Source organism: Lolium rigidum, unplaced genomic scaffold (genome assembly GCF_022539505.1).
Source record: "Lolium rigidum isolate FL_2022 unplaced genomic scaffold, APGP_CSIRO_Lrig_0.1 contig_30536_1, whole genome shotgun sequence".
Taxonomy (NCBI): Eukaryota; Viridiplantae; Streptophyta; class Magnoliopsida; order Poales; family Poaceae; genus Lolium; species Lolium rigidum.
In genome coordinates this window covers 15,302-36,215 of record NW_025900146.1, presented here as the reverse complement: position 1 = coordinate 36,215, position 20,914 = coordinate 15,302, and the positions used below count along the sequence as shown (strand labels likewise).

The 20,914-nt window shown below is 44.1% G+C and overlaps 1 protein-coding gene across 1 annotated transcript; it reads left to right on the top strand.

Moving 5' to 3' along the window:
- The first annotated feature begins 11,745 nt into the window (after positions 1 to 11,745).
- Positions 11,746 to 18,325, top strand: LOC124680919 (putative disease resistance protein RGA4). The gene is made up of 7 exons (XM_047215938.1): positions 11,746 to 12,045; positions 12,554 to 13,417; positions 13,526 to 13,690; positions 14,737 to 15,784; positions 16,055 to 17,154; positions 17,206 to 17,340; positions 18,248 to 18,325. The coding sequence occupies exons 1-7, from the start codon at positions 11,746 to 11,748 to the stop codon at positions 18,323 to 18,325; spliced, it is 3,690 nt and encodes a 1,229-aa protein (XP_047071894.1).
- Positions 18,326 to 20,914: the final 2,589 nt, after the last annotated feature.

Sequence of the window (20,914 nt, the reverse complement as noted above, 5' to 3'; positions counted from 1 at the left end):
TAAAAGCATGTTGGGTGAACAAATTACAGTCGGGCAATTGACAAATAGAGAAGGGCATAACAATGCATGTACATGATATGATAAATATAGTGAGATTTAATCCGGGCATTACGACAAAGTACATAGACCGCCATCCAACTACATCTATGCCTAAAAAGTCCACCTTCGAGGTTATCATCCGAACCCCATTCAGTATTAAGTTGCTAAGCAACGAGACAATTGCATTAAGTATGGTGCGTAATGTAATCGACAACTACATCCTTAGACATAGAATCAATGTTTTATCCCTAGTGGCAACAAGCACATCGCAACCTTAGAACTTTCGTCACTTGTCCCAGGTGTCAATGAAGGCATGAACCCACTATCGAGCATAAATACTCCCTCTTGGAGTTAAGAGTAAAAACTTGGCCAGAGCCTCTACTAATAACGGAGAGCATGCAAGATCATAAACAACACATAAACAATAGATTGATAATCATCATAACATAGTATTCTCTATCCATCGGATCCCGACAAACACAACATATAGTATTACAGATAGATGATCTTGATCATGTTAGGCAGCTCACAAGATCCAACAATGAAGCACAATTAGGAGAAGACGACCATCTAGCTACTGCTATGGACCCATAGTCCAGGGGTGAACTACTCACTCATCACTCCGGAGGCGATCATGGCGATGAAGAGTCCTCCGGGAGATGAATCCCCTCTCCGGCAGGGTGCCGGAGGTGATCTCCTGAATCCCCCGAGATGGGATTCGCGGCGGCGTCTCTGGAAGGTTTTCCGTATCGTGGCTCTCGGTACTGGGGGTTTCGCGACGGAGGCTATAAGTAGGCGAAAGGGTAGGTCAGGGGGGCTGACGAGGGGCCCACACCATAGGGCGGTGCGGGCCCCCCTCTGGCCGCGCGGCCCTATGGTGGCGGCGCCTCGTCGCCCCACTTCGTTATCTCTTCGGTCTTCTGGAAGCTCCGTGCAAAAATAGGACCCCGGGCGAAGATTTCGTCCAATTCCGAGAATATTTCCTTACTAGGATTTCTGAAACCAAAAACAGCAGAAAACAAGAATCGGCTCTTCGGCATCTTGTTAATAGGTTAGTTCCAGAAAATGCGTAAATACGACATATAATGTGCATAAAACATGTAGGTATCATCAATAAAGTAGCATGGAACATAAGAAATTATCGATACGTTGGAGACGTATCAGCCGCCCAAGGAGATCCCACATGGATACGTGTGCACATACGTGCCGGACTGCAACAACTGGGCGCACACGAACCAGATTACAGCAGGAGGGATTGCCGGAGCAGGAGGGAGTTCTGGAGCAGATGCTGAGAAACAGGCGTGGCTAGCTAAATATGCCACCGGAACAAGTCATGAAAGCTCAACTGCTACAGCTCCTACCGTGGATCAGATCAGTGCAATCTTGAGAGACCAGTTCGGTATCCTGCCGAAGAAGAGAACAATCGGCTATTCCAAGCCGTATCCCAACGAGTATGACCTGATCCCACTACCGCCTAAGTATCGGCTCCCTGACTTCACAAAATTCAGTGGATCAGAAGGGTCTAGCTCAATTGAGCACGTGAGCCGATATTTGGCATAGTTGGGCATGGTCTCAGCAGCAGACCAGCTACGTGTGAGGTTCTTTTCACAATCTCTCACGGGTCCAGCCTTTGGGTGGTACACCTCGCTGCCACCAGATTCGGTTCAAACATGGAAGCGGCTGGAAGAGCAGTTTCACATACAATATCATTCAGAAGCTACTGAAGCTGGCATTGCCGATCTGACTCAGGTGCGGCAAAGGCGAGGAGAGACGGTGTCTGAATACATTCGACGTTTCAGGACTCGTCAAGAACCGATGTTATTCGGTTCGTTTATCCGAGAAGGAAGCGATCGATCCGGCAATAGCAGGCCTCTCAGCTCCGCTCAAGGATCTGACTTTCCAGGCAGACTACAATTCACTGGCGCATATGGTTCAGAAACTGACATCGTATGAACAGCGCCACCCAGAGTTGTACCAGGACAAGTTCAGGCGCCCGGTCGCCCTGGTCGAGGCAGAAGAAGATGAAGACTCTGCAGAAGATCAGAAAGTCGCTGTGGCTGAATAGGCTCGGGGGGCATGCCGTGTCCTGCAAATGGGTGAAACAACCAGGGCCTGCAAAAGGGTTTGACTTTGATTTAAGCAAAACGGAGCAGATTTTTGATTTGCTGCTGAAGGAAAAACAGCTGAAGTTACCCGAAGGCCACAAAATCCCTACGTTACAAGAAATGAACGGGAGACCATACTGCAAATGGCACCACACGTTCACCCACGCCACCAACGACTGCAAAGTATTGCGCTGACAGATTCAAATGGCGATAGAACAAGGCCGATTACTCTTCGGTCAGTTTGCCATGAAAGTTGACACACATCCGTTTCCTGGCGTCAACATGGTGGATCTCAGTCACTGCATAAGACGCGAGCCAGGTTTCTCGTTTGATGTCAACATGGCAGGGTTTGTAGACCGCCATGGCAAGGATAAAGCAGAAAGCAGTCACTCCCGTGGCAAAGATAAAGCGGAGGCCGATCCACGCGACCGGCCCCAGTATGATGACAGACGATACCTGACTGAGGAAGAAGTGAGAAGCGTGCGGTATCAACGACCACTCTCCGCGCATCTCCTTAACAAATATGAGCAGCGGTATGACCGACGTCGGCGCTACGGCGTAGATGATGAAAGATATCGTCGGTCTGATGCAGATGACAGGAAGTATCGTCGATATAATAGAGACCACGAAGGGTATGAGCGTCACGCTAGAGGGAGGTCAAGAGAGCAAGAGGACTTGGATAGGCATTGGAACTGTCCTTTCTTTAAGCACTGCTGGGACTCAGGAATGAGCCGATTGCCTACAATCGAGAACTGCCCAGAATGTAAACAGCGGAGGAAGGGAACAAATGAAGTTTCAGTGTTCAAGCGTCTAGGGCCTCTCCCACCTCAGAACAAACGAGCTGAGTCATCTCGAGATGAGGACTTCGAGGAGTCGGATGAAGAAGAAGATAGGTACCACCGGCCAAGGTGGTGTCCTGATGGACTCAGCCACTCCCAGAAGCGTAGGGTGCAGCGGCTACGAAACCTAGATGAAGCCGAGGCACAGTACCTGTACACGTTGAGGAAAGCACGGCCCGATCTGGCCGTGAAAATTCAGCAAACGTTGGAGACAGAGGCACGACCACAGAAGAAAGTGTGGCGCCCCAAACAGACAAGAGCCGATGCAGAGGCATCGGCTGATACAAACATGGTGTTCATACTCCCGTCAGAGTTTTGTGCGCCAAAAGACGAGGAAGTATCAATGGCACAGTTTGACTGCGGTCCACGGCCAGTCATCTTTGAGAAGCCACAAGAGAGAAGCTATAGGCATTTGAAAGCCCTATACCTGAAAGGTTACATCAATGGGCAGCCTATCAGCAAGATGTTGGTTGACACGGGAGCGGCAGTCAATATAATGCCGTATTCCATGTTACGACGTTTGGGACATTCCAACGAAGATCTGATCAAGACCAACGTCACACTAAGCGATTTCAACGGCCAAGCATCAGAAGCAAAGGGTGTTCTGAACGTAGATCTAACCGTAGGCCGAAAGACCATCCCTACGTCATTCTTCATCGTCGACAGCAAAAGCACTTACGCTATCCTGCTAGGGAGGGATTGGATCCATGCTAACTGTTGCATTCCATCCACAATGCATCAGTGCATCATACAATGGGATGGAGATGAAGTGGAGGTCGTTCATGCAGATGATTCGATCGAGATCTCGCTAGCTGCCATGAATATTTGGGATGCAAACGACCAAGAGCCGCTCTTTGGAATCAGTTTGGATGGCTGTGAGCGCATCGAAGCTTCAAAAAACGGGCTGAGGCTGGTCTTATCCACCGGCCTGACAGAGTAGCAAAATCCAAGTCTATGGACGTACGTGGCAAGGCCGATCCCTACGATCGGCCCCAAAAAATAAAAAAAGCAAAGATCTTACCTCAAGCCTGTCACGTAGCCATGGTAGAGAACCATTAAGTTGTAAACCCTCATTGAACATTGCAATGAAAAAGGAGGCTGATTCTGGCAATCGGCCAAAATTATCCCCACCATACGTTTTAGACTCTGTGCAGTACCTATTTAGCATTGTGTGTTTTGTGGCAAGCTTATAGATGGCTGGAAAGCCGATATCTTCAATTACTTGAAAGATTCGGCTCGGGGGGCATACACATGGAGAAAGTACGAGGCTACGAAGTATGTACCCAAGAGGAGCCGATTCATGAAGTCGATCGGCCAGTAAAAAAATCGAAAATATAAATTTTTTAAGTACAAATGATGCTCGGACATCGACTTTGGAATAAAAAAAGCCGATGCACAGCCATCGACTCAAGAGGTACAAGCTGTTACAGACAGAGGTACAAGCTCAGTGGAGCAGTTATCGGGTTACATGGAGGAGCTCTACTGAAGGAATGCCTCAAGGGCACAGAGTGCGGTAACACGAACGCGGTCTACCTCGGCGATCTCAGCCTCGTCATCTTCATCCTGGCCTGTCACCAGCTGCTTGTTCAAGGCGCGGATTTCGGCCAGATCAGTCTTCAGTTCAGCTTTGAGGCCTTCAGCTTCCTCGTGGGAGCGGGCAATGAGAGCTTCCTTATCTTGGATAAGCTGTTTGGTTACCCGGACCCTCTCTTCAAGGTCCTCCAACTCCTTTTGCAAGATCTCCAGTTCAGCGGTGCTGACAGAAGTGTCAGTTTTTGCGTCCAAAGCTGCATTTTTCTCATTAAGCCGCTGACACTTGTCTGCAATATCGGCTTTCAATGGGAGCTGGGCGTGGCGTAAGCCAATTCTCTGACGAGCCAATGTCACCCTTGACTTGTAAGCAGACAGAGTCACAACTGGCCAGAGCTTCACCTGCAATGTCACCGGGAGATGAGGCTGGATGTCTTCAAGTATGCTTTTTATTTCCTCGGTATCTTCAACCAATGTTTCGATTGAGGAGGAGAGCAAGGCCTTGAGGTGCTGGAGTTGACCATGGGTAGCGCTGGGTCCTGACTCTTCACTTGCTTTAGAGGCAGCTGGTTCAATGAATTCAGGGTCGAACGTTAGCAAGCTTGAGAGGTCATAACCCTGACAAACAACAAGAACAACGTCAGTACACAGCGAAAAAGCAAGGAAGAGCTAAGGGGAGGAAGTGTACCTCTCCTAAGACCATAGGGGCAGCTGATGGAGAGGCGATCGGCTCTTGTGTTTCTACTGAGGGTTTGGCCAAGGTAGTAGCCTTGTCAGCTCCGCTTTTGGAGGTTGCTAGGTCCAGGGTGGTGGATGGCATCACTACCTCCTCGACTTCCCCACTAGAGGCGTCATCAGTCTGTAAAAGGAATGGTTAGCCGATAGAAACAGCAACAGGTCAGCACAAAATATGAGTCAAGGAGAATGTGGAGAGCAATTACATTCGAAATCTCCTGGTCTGATGAAGATTTTTGCGTGGCCTTGCGAGCTCTCTTGATGCATCGGCTCTTTGTACGAAGACCACCCTGTTCTGCTCTAGGTAAAGCTTGGGAAACAGCAGGTTCGGGAGCTGACCTTTTCTTGGAAGCCGACGGTGGCAAGTCTGGCTGGCTGGGCGTGGTGTTATTCCCGGAGGTGCCTGAGCTTGAGTCCCTTCGACTAGACTGTGAATCCTCGCTGGAGATTTCTTCAGTAGAGGTCTGTGAAAGAAATATGAACAGGTTACAGAAGCCTAGAAGAATGGATGAAACCAGCCAGGGCATGGGTTAGCTTACGTGCAAATTCTCTTGAGCTGGAGAGGGGGTTTGGCGCTTCAAGGTCTTCCTGGCAGCTACTTTCCTCACTGCTGTTCTCGCCTTAGCTGAGGCTCGGGGGGCAGCTGGCCTAGAAGATACTCTGCTCTTGGGAGCCGATTTTGGTGAAATCGGCTGGCTCTGCATTACAACCTTTTTCAAGGGTGGCGAGTTCTTGCAGAAGAGGACCACTGGAGCTGGTGGGAGGAATTGAAAAGGGGAGCTGTCCTCATGAACAGGTGCTGGGCTGTCTTGTTGCTGCAAGAAAGACAGAGCAGGGTTATAAAAGGAGAAAAAATCATTGTAAACCACCTCAGGATAAATGGTGAGAAGTGGTACCTGCTCTGCAGGGATATCATATTCAGCATCAAGTTGTGTCAACATGGTCCCAGAGCTCTTCTGAAGGCATGACTCTTCCACATTGCCCACCAGGCCTCGAAACCGTCCGTTGATGAGGTGAAAGAGAGGTTGTGAGGAATTGGGATGGCCAGGGCATCAAAGAAAGAGTAACACCTCTGACTAGTGAGGACATCGGGCAAGTCAGCCCTACTCTCTGTCAAGTGATGGAGGAAGAAATGGGGAGGCACCTGCCCAAGACCAAACTGCCGGGCTGCTACGACCGGCTGATAAGACTCATAACCAGGTTTGATGATCCTGTTTGAGGTGCTCATGCCCACTGGAAGGAAACAGGGGCGGATCATGATGGAATATAATTGCCGAGTGCTGGTGTCATCGGCAAAGCTGTCTAGCCTGAAGGAGACGGGATTCTCAAAGTGTTCAGATTCCGTGTAAGGAAAGAAGAGATGATTTTCCAGGCCTTGGAAGAAGACGCTGAACCATTTTGAGGCTTCCTGGGGAAGCAGTTTACTGCCTGGAAGGCTGTACAAAGCTTGGCCGTAGCTAGTGCATCGGATTTGCTTCCCAGTGGCATCTGGGAAGGTGCGAGTGGCCAGACGAGGGAAGTTTGGGATATGGGTCTGGAAATATAGCTGAGCCCATAGCTGAATAAACCACCAAGGACCTCCTGTTTTGACTGTCTTTTGGGAAAACAGTTTGACAGACATCAGTTGGAGGTACCGATAGACCTCTCCAAGGAATAGTTTGCCAATGCCAAGCTGGGTGCCCCTGGCAAGCTCATAGGCCAGAGAAAGGTAATTCTTGGTTGGAGCGAGGGAAAGGCCACAGAATATGAAGTGTTCCAAACAGAAATTTAGGAAGGCGGTGTGTTCTTTCTCTGTTACAGGGCCTTTGGTTTTCATGTGACGACGAAGATAAGCACCCCAATTTGTACACTCTGTTTTGGAGGAGAGTGTGAAAGGAACCTTCGGCAGCATGAAAGCAGAGGGGTTTGGAGATGCAATGTCCAAACCAGTGATCATGGCCACGTCTAGTAGGGTTGGTGTCATGGGGCCATGACCAAACATGAAGCAATTCAACGCATCAGACCAAAAGTAGCCGATGGTTTTCAGAAGGTTTTCATGTTTCTCAAGGGGAGACAATGATAAGGCTAAGGCATCGGCTATTCCTGTGGTTTCCCAGGTGGATTGGTGGGTTTTGGCTATTCTATAATACCACGAAACCCAATCTTCAGGAGGATTAGGCCAGGCTCGTAAGCAGTCGGCCCAAGAAGATAGATCTAAGTTCTGGTTCACAAAGGGAATCCTATTGGCCTCGCATGAAATCAAATGAGCGGGACTCTCGGTAGAACGAGGGCCAAGACAGAGAGAATTTTGAAGAGAAGGATGCGGCAGCAGAATGTCTGATACCTAAAATTTAATGGCGGAATGATACATTAATTCAGGTGTTTGCTGTTAATTTCAACAATATGCTTGGATAGCGAGGAGCGAATGGGGGTTACCTTCAGGCCAGAGACCGTAGCGTTGGCGTTGGATGATTCCTCCATTGGATTCGCTGTAGAGTTGGGTTGGCGCGATTGAGATCTGAAAGTCGCGTGGCTGTGAGTTGGGGCTGTTCGAGCGGCGATTTGGGGATCTGAGTTTGCTCTTTCCGATAAGGGTTGCAAGTTACCGTTTGAATGGGCAATTGACTTGGCCTTACGCACGTTCTATGGGGAAGGCCGATGTGCTGCCATCGGCTCGTTGTGCGTTGACTTGCTTTGACAATCGGGAAAATTGGAATGAAGGCAGAATCGGCATAGAAATATTGTCTTCATTAATTAAGAGGATTTTTATAGAGAAGAGCCGATTGCTCAAAAGAGGAAGAACAAAAGAGCCGATTGCTACTACTAGTCTTATGCTACTAGTCCTAGCCTAAGGGCCGTCGCTGCCCTCGTCGGTACCGTCGGCGCTGCTGCCGGCGGGCTCCTCGTCGCTGCTACCGTAGCCTTCGACAGGGGCCCCGTACTCCTCCTCCTCGTCGTCGTCGTCGACATCGTCGTCCGAACCAGCGCGGAAGTTTTGCCGGCGGCTCGTCGAAGAATGAGGAAGTGTCCTCCTCTTCTTCTTCTTCCTCGTCGGAGGAGGTGAAGTCATCCCAGGAGAAGCGGTCGTCTTCGCTCTCCGCCTCGTCCTCCCCATTGACGAGGAATTGAAGGTCATCTTCCCCGTCGGTCAAGGATTTGTCATCCTCGGACCAGACAGAGGAATCGTGGTCCTCCTTGTCCCACGTCGTTGGGGCGAGGATGTCGTACGCCGCCAGCGAGCCCCACTCTGGTGTCGGCTCGCGAGAGGAAGAAGAAAGGGAGGAAAGACCCGATGTTCCAGAGGAGGAGGAGGAAGAAGACATGTCTGTAGAAGAGGGTTTTTTGGGCCAATGGCTGGTGCAGAGCAGAGGATGAAGAAGCAAACTGCTTAACACGGTTAAATAAAGGGGGCGTGGTGGAAATTTAATGTTGCGGTGGTTTCCGAGGACGTGGTGCCAAAACTGTCAAATCGTGCAGAGAAGTTGAGAAGGCAAGGCGTCATGATGAAGGATACTGCGACGGTTCTGCTCTGCCACGACATGACCCTTCGGAGGAAAAACAGAGTGGTTTTGAAATTATCATTACCAAAACCAGGGGGGCATGTGTTATCACCGGATTTTGGCCAAATCAGGAGATGGGCCGTAATTGAGATGGGCTTGAAGGATATACACGTGGAGCGTCTCTAAAGCGGCCTTGCACGAAGAGTTTGGGCTAGATTGCCCGTGTATCTGTATTATAGTAGATTGCATCTTAGTTTAGAATTAAAAGATAGAGTTTAACCCGTACACGGTTAGGTGTACGTTCGAATTAGAAAGTCCCTTGGACTATAAATATGTACCTAGGGTTATTGAGAAAGGAGGACAATCACGTTCACAACAAACACAAACCAGGCGCATCGCCACCCCTTGTTTCGAGGGTTTCTTCCGGGTAAGCATCATGCTGCCTAGATCGCATCTTGCGATCTAGGCAGTACACGTTAATTCGTTATCTTGTGTTGCTCGTGCTGAAGCGTTGTTGATGGCGAGTAACACTACTTATCGTAGATGTTTTGGGGCTTGCATTGATGCTTTTCTTATACGTATTTGCTTAGCTATGCCGTCCCTTGATATCTAGCTGCCCTTATACCTATCTAGGTGTAAGGGCAGCACCTTGCTTGTTCGTTGTTTAGTAGATCCAATCTGTTATAGTTAATCCTTGTTTCTCAAGGATTGGTTTAATATCCGTATGGTTAGGCCTTGCAAACGGGTTGAACGATCCGGTAGTGCGTAAGGTAGGGTTTATTAGTCCTAAGAGGGATTGTTCCGGGAATAGACTTAATGTTGGTTTTTAGGCCTCTTTTAGGGTTATTTTTCCATTATCTTTCGTGTCTATTAGGCTCAACTACGCGTAGGATGTTCCGATCATGTGGTGAAAACCCTAAACTGTCGTGGATTGGTTTAACTTTGTATTGATCAAGCAGGATCCCCATGTCATCGTAAACCCAACGTGAACCATGGGGCGATCGGCTCTTTGAGCCGATCCACAGAGCAACCTGAGAGCCGATCGGGCTCGTATTTAATGTTTACATGTCTACCATGCATGAGACTAATCGAAGCAATCCAACACCTTCCTGACCAGGTATAGGTCAGGTGGCACGCCCTTGCAACCGCCAGGACGTGTGCCGGAACATTGCGGGACGACGTCGAGGGACCAGGGCCCACCCAGCAGTCTTGGCAGCCTCCCGGCTCTTCGTGTTGCTTAACCACTGCTCGCCGGTGGGTTTTGGCACGTAACACAAATAAAATTAGCTCATAAATGTAAAACCATATAAACACCTATCTATGTCTAATAGTGATAACAAAACCCTTATAGTATCGTGCTGGTGACCTGTGCATCGGAGAAGGAAACTGAAGTTGAAATAGTTTGTAGCTAGAAAACATATTCAGATACAGATGTACAGATAATAATCATCGCCCCCTCAATTAGCAATGCATCTGAATATGATCTTGTGATGTAGAAAGAATGGACATACGCAATGCTAGAAATTTGTCGAAATGGAAATTAATCAATATTCCGACAAAATATCAGCAACTCATATTCCTGTAGAACATCAAGCATATCGACAGCCAATTAAACATGTACAATGCAATCAACAACTCATACGAGCATTTCATTGAACAGGTGAAGGGCGGGCGCGCAATGCATACCGGGTGGGACGGGAGAGGGAGCGCAACGTGGTCGGCGGGAAGAAGGCATGGCGCGGCCGGCGGCCGGCCGGCAATCCAAGGCGCGGAGCAGCGGGGTCAGTGGCGTGCGTGGCGGATTTGTGAACTGCTCGCCGAGGGGGGGAACTGAAATGCACGTCTGCAAAGTTTGGTTTAAATCAATATAACAGTAGCGGGCTTAGAGCGGTGCGCTGCCACTATTAGTGGGATATGGAGTGAGATTTTCTGCTTACATAGTCTTGGACGAAAAAAATAAGGGGCATGTATGTTGGAACTATTTGATAGCCGATTTCAATCTTAGGCTTAAAGTGCCTTGTTTTTGTCTTTTATTTTTTAGATTTTATTTTCATGGAAACTGAAGATCAAATGTTTTATTATTTTACTTTTAAGAAACTCCTTTTCCAATTGTGCTAGTGTACGTTATAATGGTGTAAAATCTCAATACAAATTACGTACTCATATTCTAGGATACACAAAAATGACAAACCTAACAAATTTTATACATATGTCATTAGCAACTTCTAGAATTTTGTTTCAGATTTCTTTAAAACTTTAAAATACGAATTTCAATTGTTTAAAATCAAAAGGCACATGCAGCTGGACCTCCAAAACCTCACACTCCACTTCTTAACTTATTTTCTAGACTTATATTTTCTTGCGTGGAGTTGGTCGCCTTAGTGCGGTCTAGTGATTATTCAAACGCACAGGATCTGCATAAAACTTCTTAAACCATACCCAAAGTTAAAGGGCAATTTTTTTCTGGCCATTTACACAAAAATAACCCTTTGTGGAAAAAATAGACGAAATGACCCTCCGGCCAAACTATTTCACGTCTCTAACTTTTTTGTGCGGCGCCCTTGCGAATGTCGTCACACCTGTCTATGTGGTCCCCGTGGAAGCGGCGCCACACATTGCCGGCTCCACACAAATGGGTTAGAAGCGTGAAATAGTTTGGTCAGGGTCACTTCGTGCAATTCTTACCAAAAAAAATTTATTTTTGTGTAAATCGCCATTTTTTCTTTATTGCAGATGCCTTTAGACCCGTTCAAGTCAAGGGGGTGCCTTGTGCAGCACCGATGGATACAAACAAATAAGATACTCCTTACATACAAAATGAAGACAGACTTTGCAAGAGTTGACTCGATGCAATTGGTGGTGCCCCGTGTCATTGCTGCTTGGTTCTTGCTCCCACGACCTTCAACCCTCCCCCTAATCCTGAGCACGTTTGGTGGTGCCCCCTGTCATTGCTGCTTGGTTCTAGCTCCCACGACCTTCAACCCTCCCCCTAATCCTGAGCACATTCAGCGGGCGGCCATGGCAGAGCTCGGCGGCATGCTTGCGGCTGCCATCCTCAAGGTGGTGGGCGACCAGATTGGTTCTGCGATCAAAGCTGAGATCACGCTGCAGAATAACTTTGACAGGGAGCTGAAGAAGATGCAGATGGCTCTGGAGTCTGTCGAGGCTGTACTCAAGGTCGCCGAGAGGCAATCCATCACTGATGAACCAACCCTATTATGGCTGAAGCGGCTTAAGGGCGCCATGTATGTCATCTCGGACATGATTGATGAGTTCGAGGCTGATACACAAGCCATCACCCAGCCATCTGCTCGGAAGGTAGGGGTAGAAAACTCAGCTCTTCATGTTGTTATGGTTTCTAAACTTGCTGGAGTTAATTTAAATGTAAAAGGCTTGTAGTACCCATGTTAGAATAATTTTGTGTGCCCTGACTTACTTTACACCCTCCGTTTCATGAAGGTTGTCAGAGATTTGTCAAAGTTTGGATGTATCTAGATGCTATTTAATGTCTAGATGCATTCAAATTTTAACAAATTTCACGCAACCTTCGTAGGATGGAGGGAGTATTTTTCTTCACATGAAAAACTTTTCAGACATATTTAGATTTCAAACTTTTGTAAGACTCTATTACATTCTGAACCTAGGTTTCTTACAGTTTTGTACCAATTGTCTTTTAAAAAAATTAGAAATAATATTTGATCCAGTGGAATGAAGAAGAAGTATGCCTCTTAATGTTTAACTAGACTTCCTATTGGCCTGAGTGCATTTGTAATACCGTATTGTCCTAGTGATTTCACACTGTATTGACAAATCAACTGTCTTGCAGTTCTCTTTCAAAAAATATTTGGCAACTATGATCCCTTATCTCACAGTTGGTCCAAAAATTACAATGGCCAATAAGATGGAGAAGATGAGGGAGGATTTGGAAGTGATAACAGATCAACACGATAAATTCAAATTAACAGAAGGCACTAGTGCCAATGACGCGAAGGTTACAGGTATATGGGAAACCACGTCAACCGTAGAGACACAGATTGTTGGAAGGACTGAAGATAAAGATGAAATATTTGCTTCCTTATCAGAGAGGATGGCTGAAGAGATCACAATTCTTTCCATTTGTGGAATTGGAGGCATTGGCAAGTCAACAATGGCAAAAATGGTTTACAATAGTTCCCAGTTCAAAGAATACTCTCAGGTGTGGGTTTATGTGTCCCAGAAATTTGATCTAAAGAAAATTGGAAATTCTATAATATCACAACTGTCAGAGAAAGGGAAGGAGAGCGGGTACACTAGAATGGAGATGGTACATAAATCCCTTCAAAATATACTAACTGACAAGAAGATTCTGATTGTTTTAGATGACCTGTGGGAGGGTGAGGAATTTCCTTTGGAAAGCCTGATGGACATGCTAAGGGTCGGCAAGGGCGGTAATGTGGTTGTTATTGTAACCACACGTGATGAGAGTATTGCAAAGAAAATCTCTACCATCAAACCATACAAATTAGCACCATTGAGTGATGACATGTGTTGGTCCATAATAAAGCAAAAGAGTGCATTCGAATCTAGAGGCGACAAAGAACAATTAGAGAAAATAGGGAAAGTCATTGCACTCAAGTGTGGTGGTGTGGCTCTAGCAGCTAAAGCACTTGGACACATGCTACAATCTATGAAGTTTAGTGAATGGGAAAATGTGAGAGATAGCAATATTTGGACTGTATCTACTTTGGAAGATACATCTTCCACACAAGTGCTTGCATCTCTGAAGCTAAGCTACAGTGTTATGCCTTCATGTTTGAAGCTCTGCTTTGCATATTGCGCAATATTTCCAAAAGGTCACAAGATAATTAAAGATGATCTTATTCACCAGTGGGTTTCTCTTGGTTTCTCTACTTGGCAGCTCGGTGAGAGATACATTAGTCAGCTTTTGGCACTCTCTTTTCTTGAACATTTGAAGTCACCATCGGTGAGTTTACATTAGTCAGCTTTTGGCACTCTCTTTTCTTGAACATTTGAACTAGTGTAGGATCAATCAAGTACATGGTTAAAAATGGCACACCTGGGCAACAGCAAACTCCCTTAACTTCTTAAACACACTTAATTGGTGGATTCAGTAACACTCCACTTGCATATTATTGTATTAGCCCCTAGCCCATCCCTAGGATATTCGGCTATTGATTCTTTTGGAATGCTAATTGAAGAAAAAAATATTGAGTAGTGATGTCCAGTTCTAGGAAATATCCATCATGATGCCTGAAGTTTCGATCCACATGCAACGTCTGATAAACTAGTCTCTTAGTTCTGCTTCGGTCCTTCATGTAACTAGCATGATTGCTTGGTAGGAGAAGTTGACCCCTGTTTTTTCTTCTTAAACATCGTTTTAAATGTAGGTTTTAGAATTCGAATACACTAAAATATTGTATTTGTTATGCAATAATGTTATACAACATTTATCACAACTTTTTTTTTTCTGATTGCGTATTTTATATTCTTGCTAGCATACCAATAAATATGTGATGTCCAACATTTTTTCTACTTTTTAAAAGTAGAACGTAACAAAGATATTGCTACATTGGGCAATGTACAATAAATCCTCGAGCGTTATCACTGCTTAACAAGGAAATCCAATCCCCTTATCCCCAAGTTATGACGAATACATATCATACAATGAAAAACCTTGATTATTAACTTCTGTAGGACAAAAGAATGCACATTTTTGCTGTAAAGATGAAATGTGACATTATAGTGAAAATTGCATAACAAAAAATTCAAGATTATAATATATAAAGAAAGATCAACTTAGAGTGTTGCAATGCTATGGGAGGAATAATCCAGCTACTGTGGTTATTTAGAATTTTAGACTACAATCGTACATGTTCAAATAGAACAGTTGGCAAACATACTACCACACTCACACAGTAGCTTGTGAATGGGACCAAAAAGAGGTAGTTCCCAAATTGACTAAAGTATTAAAACTCCAAAGGCTGACACTGCTAAACGATTTTGTTGCAGACTATCGAACTATATGATGAAGATATGACATTGTTGACCATGCATGACCTGGTGCACGATTTAGCAAGATCAGTCATGGACGATGAAATACTTGTTGTTGGAAAATGCGTCAACATTCAGGGAAGATGCTACCACTATGCATTGCTCGATGATTGTAGTAAGCCATTGGGCTTGGAGTCATCCAAGATAAGGGCGCTTCATTTTGCAGACTGTGACAAAATTAAACTTCATGATGCGGCATTTTCATCTGCTAAGTCTCTTCGTGTTCTGGACTTAAGCGAGTGTTCCATACATAAGCTGCCATATTCTATTGGTGTTTTGAAGCAGTTGAGGTATCTTAATGCTCCTAGAGTCCAAGATGCAATCATTCCGAATAGTATCACCAGGCTCTCAAAGTTAATGTACCTCAGCCTTCATGGTTCTTCTAGAATTTTTTCTTTGCCAGAATCAATTGGAGAAATCGAAGGTCTGGCGTATCTTGATTTATCAGGTTGTTCTGGAATTGAAAAATTGCCAGAATCATTTGGGAGGCTAAAAGAATTAGTGCATCTAGATTTTGCAAATTGCTCTTGTGTTGGAGGTATATCTGCGTTCTTGTGCAGCCTCACGCAACTGAAATATTTGAATTTATCATACTGCCCAAATATTGGGGAGCTACCAGAAGCTCTGGGCGGATTATCTGAACTGCAGTATTTGAACTTATCATTCAGCTCATATCTTGAATGTTTCGAAGAAGCAGAAGTTCTGGGGGGGCTCACTAAACTCGAGTATTTGAACTTATCTTCCGAGTATTGTCATCTCGAAAAGCTCCCTGAAGCTTTGAGCACTTTCATTCAACTAAAGTATTTGAACTTATCAGGTTGTCGACTTATGGCAAAATTGCCACGCTTATTTGGGCGTCTGAAAAATTTGGTGCATCTTGATTTATCTTACTGCTGTTTGATTGAACATTTAACGGAAGCTTTGGTTGGTCTAACAAATCTGCAATATTTGAGTTTACTCACTACATTTGTCAGCTTGCTGCCGGATGATTTGACCAAACTTCGGTATTTAAATCTATCCAGAGTGGGTCTCAAGTCAAATGTTAGCTTTGACAGTCTCATCAACCATATCAGTAGTAATATTTCCAATCTAGAGCATCTGAACTTGTCAAATAATTTTGGTCTTACGAGTATACCTGAAAGTCTTGGTAGACTGAGAAAGCTGCATACATTGGACCTCTCAGGCTGCATCTATCTTACAAAGATACATGAAAGCATAGGTACACTAAATAGTTTGAGGTTTCTTTATTTAAATGGGTGTGCCAATATTAAGGAACTACCACAGCTCACTAGCGGTTCACTATCGTTGCCACACTTTGTGGTGCAAGCTGGTGATGGTGACTCTAGCAGCAACCTTGTCCTACTACAGCACACAGATCCTGCCGTACTGGAGATAACTAAACTTGAAAATGTGAAGTCTGCAGGAGAGGCACAACGTATAAAATTAATGGAAAAGCAAAGCCTGGAAGACTTGAAACTGGAGTGGATTGGAGATGTCGAGAGGTTTGTGGATGACAAGATGCTGTTGGAAAATCTACTGCCACCAAGCACATTGAAGAAGTTGAAGATATGTGGTTATAATGGTGTCAGCTTTCCAGCCTGGCTAGTGAACCAAGTACCAAACCTAGAAAATTTGGTTCTGAGAGGTATGGCAAGCCTGGTTGAGTGGAACATGTCATATTCCAGTGGTGAAGAGCACGTGATTGAGAGACTGGAAATACATGATTGCCCCATGTTAAGGATGAAACCGCTTCCACCAAAATGTAAATGTTTATTGATATCGAACAGTGATAATGTGTTATCATCATGGGAAGAGTGTACTGTGTCAGACACCAATGGTTCCTATTCTTCTCCAATAACCACTGAGCTGTCAGTTAAACACTGCATGGTACCTCTGTATCAGTGGAGGTTGATTCAATACTTCTTTGGCCTCACTGTTTTGTCCATTGAAAATTGCAGTGATCTAACCGGCTCAGCGGACACCATCCAACATCTCTCCTCTTTGGAGAAACTGTACCTGCAAGACCAAGACCAAGAAGAACTTCCAAAATGGATGGGTGAGCTCACATCTCTACAGGGTCTGACAATGGAAAGATGCAAATGGCTAAAAGGGTTTAACGAGAACATGAGGCAACTCACACAGCTAAAATCACTGTACTTGTCGAAGTGCACGAGCATATCACTGCCTCATTGGTTAGGCGAATTAACCTCTCTCAAGGAACTCACCATAAAGGAGTGTGATGTCTTGAGAAATTTGCCGGAAAGCATACAGCTACTCACCAACCTCCGAGTTCTGGCAATTAGTTGCTGCCCTAAACTAAAGTTTGTGATTGAACCAGAGGAGGGGAAGATAAAGCTCACTCATAACCAAGAAAGGGTCTGTGTCTTGCCCACCTCTCTCAAAGAATTTGGTATCTATAGATGTGAGGGTATAAGGTCTTTGCCTTGGGGCATACAACAACTCACCAACCTCAAAGCACTATACATTCGTGGTTGCCCTGAACTATACCAGTGGTGTCAATCAGAGGAGAACAAGATGAAGCTACTTCACATAGGATACAAAGTATGTGCCGTACTAATCATGCTTTGTTATGCTTACTCATTCTTCTTTTCCTGATGTTAGAATATATTATGTCTTTCTCTTAGACAGGGTTCTTTCATGCAGAAATGTGTACATATCCATATAATTTTCCATGCAAATTTTCTATTTGTTAAATAGCACCTCGTTTTGCAAAATGTAGCAGTAGAAAAAAGACAAATTATCTGGTTGCAGTACAGGCCAGTGCATCGCACTTGGAACCATCTTTTTCTGTATATGAACATAGCATTTGCCTTATGTATACCGTGCATCATTCATATGAACTAGAACACAAGCTAATCAAAGAATTGTCATTATTGATTTTACAGGAAATTCGCGAGGGCCTGAATTAACCCACAAGATGTCTTTCAGACGAATCATGCTCACGGCATACTAGAAGCATCTCAACGTGCCTGTCTTAGACAACGCTAGACCATCTGTGGCGACCCTGCTTGACACGATCAATTCCGAGGCGAGATCGTGGGCACAGGCAGGGGCCCTGGGCATTTGCCAGTAGCTCCCCTAGGATAGCTTCTCTGGGTTGAGTTGTATGGCGTGATGTTTGCCCTTCTTTGGGAATGTACATAAACTCCTTTTCTATCAATGCATCGAAACACAAAGCTTTTTGAATTTTCGAAAAAAATATATACCAATTTAGATTCATGGAGTCGAAGGAGGACCATCGGCAGAAAAGGAACCACGAGACTTGCTTGTAATGATCTGAAGAGACATAATCTGTAGCTAATTTGTCAGATAAAAAGAAAACATGAATGTCAACATCATCAAAGGGTGATAACTCCGGTGAAATGTTTGGGGGTTCTGTTAGTTTCGTCCTTTGGTAACTGAACAGTATGTATCTGTAATCTCTGTGACATCGATCTATGCCTTCCAGGTGATTAAGATACATGCTTGTGCTGAGTATGACACACAACTGAAAGCAACAATTCGTTTAGCATTTTTTACAACATGATACTTTTTTGTATTGATCTGGAGGTACAGTATCTGTTGCTAGCTTGTGAGAACAAACTAAAGAAAGCATAAATGTAAACAAGACGAAACGTTGAAATCTCAGAGCAACTCAGCACATGCCTAACACTAGTATTTATTTGATAGTGTACTGGTGTTTTGTGCATTGGGTAGAGGAACAGAAAATAGGCGCCCGAATCAGACTACTGTGGGAAAATGATGATATGTATATGAGAAAAGTGTGGGAGAGCACGTGCGCTCTGTGCACCCTCACATTTTTTGACTTTCTCTTTTTTATATCTCTCAGATTATGTAATATTTTGATTTGATTTTTTAGCAAGCCACTAAAAAATAACAAATGGAATGGGACAAAAATAGTTTGGAATTTTTTTGTGCAATTTCAAATTTCAAATTATTTAAAATTCAAAATAAATTCTTGAAATATATATATATACACAATGAAATAAAAAATCCAAAATATTTTTCCCATGTTCCAATTGTTATGTTTAAGTGATCTGCAAATTATTTTGTTCAAACAATGTGTGGTGTGAGAGATACAAAAATGAGAAATTATTTGAGAGGGGAAATTTTTTTTTTGCACGAATCTTGATGCAGTATACACGGTATGGATACGGGTGCTCACCAAGCAGCTGCTCCAAAAGTCCACTCTCTATGTATATAGGTAGCAATCAGGTGTTGAAAAGTTTAGATACTGCAAATACTAAGAGAAAATAAAGATTTGCAATTTAGCATGAGTTATTCACATATGCCACTCCAGAAAATAAACCTCCTTGTCGATCAAAGTTACAAATAAATACTTGTTTTCAGAAAAATGGGCCTCAAGTTACGTGTTCGGTAAATATCACAGTAACCTTGATTAAGACATTGCGGAGATTCAGGAGTAGATATATTCCCGAGCAGAGAAGTATAAAACTACTGGGGGCAACAAGCTGCTTAATGCTTTGCGCTAGAAAATTGAGAGTGCTATCGTTTCCAACATAACTTTCATTATTCCCAAACATTTTCAGTAATGTTGCAAGCAGTGGCATATACTGATGCGCTCGTTTCATATATTGCACGCACGCAATTATAAGTGTCTCTCTATAAATGACCTCTACTGTGGACAATCCAATATTTTCTTTGTTCTGCGAAACAGGACTATTACGGACCAAAAAGCGATGACATAAGAAGAGAAAAGGGACCTCAACTTTTAGTTTCTCCCACACGGACAAACAAAACTATCTATTGTATATGTTGGAGCTTCAACCAAACAAGAAACCTCTTGTGCCTCATTGACATTTTGATTGTAGCAAAATACCATGCTTCATATTTACTCACATTAAAGTAGGGATAAATGAGAAATAAAGGAAATGTACCTTTCCAACATTTGTTCCCACTTAACAGTTATTATCAGGAAGACCCAAGATTTTCATCATAACTTGAACGCTTCCAAGATGTTCACACAAAAAATATGTATGCGACCAACTAACTTTTCTCCTTGGACATCCTGAACATTTCACACATTGCCCAACAATTAACACTCATAGTTTCTAGAATCTGGAGCAAATGGTAAGTTTTCCCTTTCGTGTTCGACTATACGCGAAGATGCATACAGTTGTTATAATCCATCAGTGATCGCAGTACTGGTAGGTTTTCAGCAAATAAAGATCCAACATCCTACAAAAATATAATCATATATGAAATAAGTTCTGAAAAAACAAATGCATGTGCTATTAGTTCAATTGCATTGTTACTCAAAGTAGTATCGCCTATTATCCTTCATTTCATATTAAAAAACCATTTATATGAGATATAATTTAGAGTATGCCAAGCTTGAGCAACCAGTCGAAAAGCATGATCAAATGTTAAGATATTCCTCTCTTTCTCTGAGGAAGGTAATGAAAATTAGTCTTCTAGGATGGATCGGACTCAAGGGACGCTCTAATGCACTTCGTGGCCAACGCCAACAAAACACCCAGGTGTTTTCAGTTACCATGATGAGCTCATTGTACAAACAACATTGCTCTGCACACTTTGTTGGGTACTACTTCAATCCATCAAACCTAGCGAAAGGGCTTTACATCCATCCTTAAGCAAGATTTGTATGACTGTCTGTATCTAGGAACCGGAAGGCAAGCATGGCTGTCAGGGGTTGGGAGCCCCTTTAGCCACATGGATATGATGAGGTAATCATCTGATCGATCCCTGAATTCCTGGAAACACAAATCTAAGAGTTATTACCAAAGAACACAAATAAAGAAACATGTAAACTGAAATATTTATTCAGAGATAGGATTGAGAAAATTCAGTAGCTACAAAATCCAAGAGATATGAGCGCAAGAAAACAAAAACAAAAGATACCACCAAGAAGATGTATGCCTTGCGCCCTTGGCTTCTCATCATGCAGCAGCGACATCTTTCTCATAGTCATTCACCAACTCTTCAACCACGGATTTTCTTACACTACCTGCTAGCTGCCGACACTGCTTCCTCACCTGATACTGTGACACATTCATCACAATCAAACGTATAATTAACAGCAAATACTACAACTTGTTTAACTGGTTCTACATATGAATCCTACCTTTAGGCT

Coding starts and splice junctions, on each gene's coding strand:
- LOC124680919 (XM_047215938.1), top strand. CDS start 11,746: ATGGCAGAGCTCGGCGGCATGCTTGCGGCTGCCATCCTCAAGGTGGTG. Junction 15,785..16,054: donor TGATTTGACCAAACTTCGGT/ATTTAAATCTAT, acceptor ATATTAAGGAAC/TACCACAGCTCACTAGCGGT. Junction 17,341..18,247: donor TACTTCACATAGGATACAAA/GTATGTGCCGTA, acceptor TATGCCTTCCAG/GTGATTAAGATACATGCTTG.